Raw genomic sequence first — 8,232 nt, forward strand, 5'->3', positions numbered from 1 at the left:
CGTGTAAGTGTCCTGGTTCTGCCAGGAGCTGGGAATCCTTTGAATGAATCGCGGCAGCCTGAGGGGAAGTTTCCGTAAGCCCTGAGGGGGAAGAGAGGTCAGTCATCTGTCTCTTTCTTGGGAGGAACCCAAGAAATTGGGGAAACAGATATCACATGCGACCGGGGGTGAAAAAGAAAGAGTGTAGGAGAAGAGGGGGTGGAACAGGAGGGAGGTTCTGGAGGGGTAGAGTCAGGAGTGGGCTCTTGTTGCCCGGCCGGCGAGGCTCAGTGGTTGAGCATCGACTTATGAACCAGGCAGTTAGGGTTTGGTTCCCGGTCAGGGCATAGGCCCGGGTTGCAGGCTCCATCCTCAGTGTAGGGCGGGCGGGAGGCAGCCAATCAATGATTCTCTTTCATCATTGACGTTTCTATTTCTCTGTCCCTCTCCCTTCCTCCCTGAAATCAATAACAATATATTAAAAAAAAAAAAAAAAAAAGAGTGCGACTCTAACCCCGAGGTCCTTCCTGACCAAACACTCTGTAATTCCAAGAACTGCCTGGTTCCTGGAACACCCGCTTAAAGGCCTCCAGGCATAGGTTGTGCCAGGGAAGGGCGAGGCCAGGGAAGGCCAATCAGAGGCCAGGAGCGAGGGGTGGCATGTGGGACCTCCTGGCCAAGTGCCATAGGACCCAGTGTCCAGGGTGTGGTCACAGCCAGCGAGGGACAGCGCACTTCCCAGCTTGTTTTTTCCTTTGACATAGACAGGGGAGAGGGTAGCCTCACCATCTGGTAGGTTAGAAACCGGAGGTTCAGAGGACTTACTGACCAGGAATTAGCTAGCTTCCAGGATTCCTCATTGTCAGTAGTCATGCTTCTTCTCAGGCATGTAGCATAAAGGGAAAAGCCCAGAGGTAGAAAATCAGATAGACCTGAGTTCAAAGTCCCAGCTTCTGCAGGTTTTGGCTGTGTGACTTTGGGCAAGTTACTTGACTTCTCTGAACCTCAGATTTCCAGTCTGTAAAGTGGGGTCAATAGTGGTACACCTATAGGGCTACTGTAAGGATTCAGTGACACAATGCCTATAAAGCACCTATCACAGAGGGACAGCCCAGGGCATGGAAGCTGTTGGCTATGATTTTTGAAGCTGACATAGCAGATCTGTGCTGAGCTGAGAGCTCACTGCCCCATGCTGCTCCTGCCATTTGCCTCCTGAGTTCAAGAGCTGACAGTGGCCCTAAGGTCTGGTTCCAATCATACCAGGCTCCTATTTGTCCCTCCGTGCAGTGCATGCCTTCAGCCAGGCCGCTGTACACTAGGCATCCAATAAGCATTAATTGATCGAATAAGTCACATGTGGGAAGAGGAGTTGGAGGGGGAATCTCAAGGAGCTGTATGGCAAATGGCGGTGAGTTCTGGGCACAGGCTGCATGGGTGAGATCCAGAGATGGGGACGGGCTATGGGGGAGGCGAGGGGACAGGCGGTGAGGGCACGCCAGGGACGACTTTGAAGAGGGGGAGGCATTTGAGCTGAGCCTCGTGGATGGGTGGGATTAAAGGCAGCTCAGACAGAAAGGACCAGGAAAACAGGAGCTTGCTCTGGGGTAGGTGGGAGTCAGGTTTCAGTAGCTCTGAGAAGGAACCAGGCAGCTCCAGGCAGCAAGTTCCCTGTCCCAGTGATGGCCAAGCAAGCAGGGGACTCCAGCAGGAGCAGCTGGGGTTGGGCTGGGTGCTATTTATTTATTTATTTATTTATTTATTTATAAATATATTTTTATTGATTTCAGAGAGGAAGGGAGAAGGAAAGATAGATACATCAATGATGAGAGAAAATCATTGATCAGCAGCCTCCTGCATACCCACTACTGGGTACTGAGCCCAAAACCCAGGCATGTACTCTTGACTGGAATCGAACCTGGGACCCTTCAGTCCACAGGCCGACGCTCTATCCACTGAGACAAACCAGCTAGGGCTGTCTATTTTTTAGATTTTTTTTTTTTTATTGATTTTAGAGATGGAAAGAGGGAGAGGGAGTTAGAAGCATCAGTGATGAGAGGGAATCATTGATCGCCATGCCTCACACTGGGGATCGAGCCTGCAAACCAGGGCATGTGTCCTGACCAGGAATCGAACCATGACCTCTTGGTTCCTGGGTCGACACACAACCACTGAGCCACACTGGCCGGGTTAGATGCCGTTTCATCTCCTCAGTCCGAGATCCTGTGTGACACAGACAGGAACAGTCCAGGCTGTTCCCAGGCTGGACTCGGGGGAGGCCACTGGATAGAGATTCCAAAGGCGCAAGCTGGCCTCAGTCGGCTGTGCATGTGCATCTGGTACCGCTCCAGCAGGCGCTCACTCCTCTGTCCCTATTCTCGGGTCCCTAAGAACCACTGGTGCCCAAGTTCTGCAGCCGAGGGCTGGCATGGAGGGGTCAGGAGAGGAGAAAAGGCTCCACTCAGGGCCTGACCGAGTGGTTTCCTCCCCCCACTTACGTTGTCTGTGGAAAACGCTTCTTGCTAGTTTTATCCAGTATTCACTCTCTCCTGCTTCCCTTAATAACAAAACCCGCCCTCCCCCAGTTTGGCTAACACGTGGCTATGCAGCTAAATACTAGGTTTTCCGAAGCTTTCTCGTAGCTGGGTGTGGCCATGTAACTAAATTCAGAGCAGATGTGATGTGTTGTTCTACTTTTAGGTTATGGCCTTAGAAATGAGTTGCTGTGGCCCGCCCTGCCCCTTCCCTATCTCTTCCCACAGGCTGGCCCTGGAGCAGCCAGCGTGGGCCTCAAAGTGGAAACCATGTTCTGAGGTGGCAGAACCAGGGGCTGAAGGAGCTGGAATCCCTGACACGTGGCGTTGCCATTTTGGTCCTGGGAGCTGGTCTGTGCCAATGAGATGTCTTTCTACCCATTTGGCTTGAGTCTTCGAGACAGCGGCCCAAACGCGTATCTCAATCAGTATGTCCGCTCAGCTCCCATCACTCCTCTAATTTGCCCCACGTTCTTCTCGAACCTGGTTCCGAGACGGGTAACACCAGGTCAGAACCTTCCTGCCCCGGCTGACCTCCCAGAGCCCTGTCCTGGCGGCCCCCGAGCAAAGGGGCCCCCTCACTTGAGAACCTTAAGGGTCCTGGGAGCCCTGAGGCACTTGGGGCGAGTCCCTTAATGGTTTAAGTCTCGGTTTGCTCCATTCCGGCACCAGTGAAGAGATTCCCTCCAAAAGGTGGTTTTATAGGAATACAACATGATCAACAAGGTGGCTGTTCTGCTGGGGAGGGGACTGTGTCATGGGCAGATTAAAAAGAAACGGACGATTGTCCTTGCACCCAGAAGAGACCACAGGACCGTCTGCACCAAAGCACATGCCCACCCAGACCAAGCCAGAACACACACACACTCCCCGCTGCAGGCCCCTGCAGAGTCAGACCCCCCCCCCGCCACACACACAGTAACCGAATACAGACCCGAACCAAAGCTCTGGGTCCACGCGGCCGCAGACACGGAGCCGGCGCGCAGAGCCACACCGAGAGGACAAGACTCAGAGCTGCTGCTGCACTTTATTGCCGCCCGCCCGGGGAGCTCCGGCTTCCTCGGCGCCTTTCTCTTTGGGGCGCCTTCGTGGCTTTGCCCCTCCACGCCCGCCCTGCCTCTTGCCCCCTATCGTGCCCTTGTTCTGCAGGTGCTCCCTTGGGGGCCCCTCAGAGCCTGAGGCAGGTGGGGGAGTCCTGGGAGTCGGGTGGGCGAGCAGGCCCGGGTCCTGCCTCCGGGCGCCGGGTCCTCCGTGGTCCTGCCAACGTCGCCGTGGGGGGTGCGTGCTCCGGCCTCCTCTGGGGAAGGAGAGCAGTTGGTGCGAGGGACAGAGGTCTGGGTCATTCTGCCGTCACTCGCTCCGTGACTCCAGAGAAAGGCCCTCTCCTCTCTGGGCCTCAGCTTCCCTCTCTGTAAACCACATTTCCCTCCAGTAGGAAAGGGTCTACGTGCCCCTCTTTCCACCGGTCACTGGGAAACTGAGGCAAATGTATGTCTCGTTTACTTCTGTGTTGAGACACCAGGTCTTTAATCCCTCCTCCCCACCCAACCAGCACCTCCCGTCCTGGCCCTCGAAGCGGAGGGTCTCCCGGCCCTGGGCCCCTGGCACCTCACCTCCCGCGGTCTCAGGGCCGCGCCCCTCGCTTGTTCCGCTCCGTGTTCTGCAGCTTGGTCACCAGCTTCCTCTCGTGCCCACCAGGGCTGGGGCGGTTGGTGTGGGCAGCGGCTTCTCTCTTGGTGCGACCCTTCCGGCCTCCCACTCCTGGGAACGCAGGCGAGAGCAGAGTGAGCGGCTGGAGGCAGCTGGCCTCCCAGGGAGGCGGTGGAAAGAGCTCGGGTTGGAGTCGGGGGGGGGGGGGGGGGGGGGGGCTGCGGTTGCCACCACATAGCTTTGGGGCAGTGGTTCTCAACCTTCCTATGCCGCGACCCTTTAATACAGTTCCCCATGTTGTGGTGACCCCCAATTTCATTGTTACAAATTGAACATAATTAAAGCATAGCGATTAATCACAAAACCAATATGTAATTATATATGTGTTTTCCAGTGGTCTTAGGCGATCCCTGTGAAAGGGGCATTCGACCCCCAAAGGGGTCGCGACCCACAGGTTGAGAACCGCTGCTTTGGGGTATAGTCCTTATTCCCCGCCAGAGGAAGGAGGGTCAGAGTGGAGGGGCAGGGCCAGGCCTTACCCAGCTGGGAATACGCCAGGCTGTAGAGGTCGGACTCGTCCAGGCTGGGGTCTTCGTCCTGTGGGCCCAGGGGCTGCTGCGACGAGCTGGCTGCTCTGGGGAAGGTGGCCATCATGGCTGGCTTACTAGTACCTCACTGTCCCTCTGGCCTTCTACAGCTTAGTTTGTGTCTGGTTTCCTGGCACCTCCCAGCTCACTGGATCCGACTTATAAGGCCACGTCTCCTCCTCAGCGGCTGTAGCCCAGCCCCGCAGGCCCTGTCTGATGCAATCTGGCCCTTTCCCAGAACCGCGGTAAACACCCGGCATGAGGGGGGGAAAGTCAGTCTCGTGAGTCCCAGCCCCTTGCCCCCCCTCGCTGGGGCTCGCCCCACCCACCGCGGTGTTTTCCACAGAGGAGATTCCCTCCCCTCAGCGACGAGGGGCCTGGCAAGGTCTGGCCATAAATAGTCCTTGGGAACATGGCCAGCAGGGACCTGAGGGCGGTCACACGGCTGACCCTCACTCCCACCCCAGTTGTGGCTCAGATTCAGGACTGTGTGGCAGCATATGGGGTAAGGAATGCGGGGAGAGGATATCAACAAACTAGCGCTAGGTCAGTGGTTCTCACCCCATCACTCCTTTTTTCCAAGAAACACCTTGGAAAACCCCCTGAATATTCTGAACTTGAGCCCCTCGGTCATTCCCTTCACCTGAGAGGGAGGCTAGCCGAGTGGTTACGGGTGCAGATTCTGGAACTGGATCTCAAGCCCCTGGTCCACTATTCCTGTGTGACCCCAGACAAGCCACTTTACCTCTCTGTGCCTTGGTTTTTCCCTCGGTAAAACGAGGACGGTGATAACTGAAGCTGCATAGAGCTGGTGAGAGGAGCATGTGGGAGGGCACTTGCAGCAGTGCCCGTCCCGGCCCAGGCCCCGTGCCCACCGCACTGTGTGAGAGTTAGTCACGCCCCTCACAGCTCAGTAGAGCGAGCCCTACTGTCATATAGAGGAACCAGAAGAGATTAATTCATCATAAAATAATATGCACTGCAAAATTTGGATACACCAAAGCAGAAGACGTTATGGAGCAAGCAGATGTTTGTAGCGATTTAATGTGAATTAAAAGAGGGGGTTCAGATACGAAATGTGTGAGAGTGGAATTTTCCACTCCTGCCTGAAGGATCTGGGTGGGCCGAGTTGCACCAGCTCCCAGCTCCCCTGTTTTTTGTTTTTTGTTTGGTGTGTGTGTGTGTGTATGTGTGTGTGCGCGTGTATGTGTGTATGTGTGTGTATGTGTGTGTATGTGCGTGTATGTGTGTATGTGTATGTGTGTGTATGTGTGTGTATGTGTGTGTATGTGTATATGTGTGTATGTATGTGTGTGTATGTGTGTATGTGTATGTGTGTGTATGTGTGTGTATGTGTATGTGTGTATGTGTGTGTATGTGTGTGTGTGTGTGTGTGTGTGTGTGTGTGTTTAACTCTGTGGTTTCCAAGGACAGGACTTCTCTGCCAGGCCCGGTGCTGGTTCTCCCCTCACGCTCCCCCCGGAGCTGTGAGCCTATTGAAGCGTCATCCCCTTCTCAGGTTACCTGGACTCCATCCTCCCCCAGCCCAGCAATAACCCCTCTGTCCTCTGTTTAACAGGAAGCAGCGCTTCTGCTTGCATTTCTCCGGGGCCTGAGCCAGAATTAAGTTTAGCTTTTGTTTCCCAGATCTGGGTGATGTGTGAGTTCTTGAACACCCAGGAAATGAAAGTGAAGACTGGACGACACATGAATCAAATCAGAGTTGGGCTGATAGCAGATCAGGTGTTAAGAGAAAGAAAAAAAAATAACCTTAATTTAAACAAAGATCACACCAAGACAAATTCAAGGTGGAGACAACGCGGAGACAGGCGTTCTTGCGAAGTGGTGGACTGTACCGCTCAGTGCCGCCCGTCGTCATGGCATCAGGTGGGGTAGGAGGAGGCACAGGTCGTCACGGTTAATATGATTTTTAGCTTCATGAGTTTCTAGCAGGACCGTCCAGCGTTGTGCAGGGTGTGGGGCAATTCTGTGGGCCACTGCTCTGTGCTGCCCCCCTTGTGATGACCAAGAGCCCCCCACAAATTCCAGAGCTGCCCCCCGAGGGTGGTCTTCCACTTATTCACCTCTGCCCCCAGGACCCCGGCCACTGGTGAGATGCCGGGCTCACTTCTGAGCCGGCTGCCCTGTGAAGTGAAGACAGCCACAGGCCTGTGTGAGCCGCTGCCACAGGGCCTCGTCCAGAGCCCGCACGTGATGCGCTGCCCTCTGCCCTGCCCCCTGCCCTGCCCCCTGCCCTGCCCTCTGCCCTGCCCCCTGCCCTGCCCCCTGCCCTGCCCCGGCCCAGTTCTTCCAGGAGGGAAAAGGGAGACTCAGAGTGACTTGCTCAAGGTCAGGAGGCTGGTGAGGGGTGAAGGCCCCTCCCACGGCCCACCTGACCTTCTTCTGGGGCTTTCTCAATCAGCACAGCTGGCCAAACACTGGCAGGTGTGTGTGGAGGCACCTGCCCGGATCCCCCCTTCCCTCGCCCCCTTCCTCCCTGCCCTCCTTCCCATCCCTAATGCTTGGTGCCTGCCTTGGACCAGGCTGAGAGCTGAGCAAGCTCTGTGCCCTGAGGCGGGAGGGTCTTTGGCAGCTTCGTGTGCATCGCTGTCCAGAATACCACACATGTCCGGCTATCCTTCACCCATCCCCTGCTTTTACCTTACTTTCTCCGTAGGATTAGTTCCCACTAATGGAAATAATCTTTTTTTAAATGTTTATTAATTTTATTTATTTATTTAAAAATATTTTTAAAAAATATATTTTATTGATTTTTTATAAAGAGGAAGGGAGAGGGAGAGAGAGTCAGAAACATTGATCAGCTGCCTCCCGCCCACTCCCCACTGGGGACGTGCCTGCAACCAAGGTACATGCCCTTGACTGGAATCGAACCTGGGACCCTTCAGTCTGCAGGCCGATGCTCTATCCACTGAGCCAAACCGGTTAGGGCTAAAAATATTTTTTATTGATTTCAGAGAAGGGAGAGGGAGAGAGAGAGAAACATCAATGATGAGAGAGAATCATGTTTACTGATTTTAGAGAGAAACATCAATGTGAGAGAGAAACATTGACCAGTTGCCTCTGGGTATGTGCCCCAACCGGCGATTGAACCCGCAACCTTTCATGGTACAGGATGGTGCTCCAATCAACTGAGCCACACTGACCAGGGCTAGAAATATCTTTTTTATTCGTTTGCTTCTTCAGGATTTGTTCCCACTAGGATGCAATGGTTGGTCTGCTTTGGTTAAAGGAGCAGGTGTGGCCGGCAGCCTGCCTGAGTCCAGGCTTGGTTCCTCCACTTGTTAGCAGTGTGGCCTTAGGCAACTTATTTAGCCTCTCTGGGCCTCCATTTCCTCCTGAAATGGGATGGATAATAGTATCTACCTAGTGGGCTTGTTGTGAAGATTAAAATACTAATTCTCATAAAGGCTTGGCACAGCCCTAGACGATAGTAAGGACTTAATATATGTTAGCTATTATTATTA

At 54.3% G+C, this 8,232-nt stretch overlaps 1 protein-coding gene across 1 annotated transcript; it reads right to left on the bottom strand.

The window, feature by feature from the left end:
- Positions 1 to 1,989: 1,989 nt before the first annotated feature.
- Positions 1,990 to 4,962, bottom strand: NUPR1 (nuclear protein 1, transcriptional regulator). Its single transcript, XM_081090106.1, has 3 exons — positions 4,700 to 4,962; positions 4,124 to 4,271; positions 1,990 to 3,807 (listed from the first exon to the last, which is right to left on the bottom strand). The coding sequence occupies exons 1-2, from the start codon at positions 4,812 to 4,814 to the stop codon at positions 4,135 to 4,137; spliced, it is 252 nt and encodes an 83-aa protein (XP_080946232.1). The 5' UTR covers positions 4,815 to 4,962; the 3' UTR covers positions 1,990 to 3,807; positions 4,124 to 4,134.
- Positions 4,963 to 8,232: the final 3,270 nt, after the last annotated feature.

The sequence above is a fragment of the Myotis nattereri genome (assembly GCF_964212035.1).
Source record: "Myotis nattereri genome assembly, chromosome: 4".
Classification (NCBI taxonomy): Eukaryota; Metazoa; Chordata; class Mammalia; order Chiroptera; family Vespertilionidae; genus Myotis; species Myotis nattereri.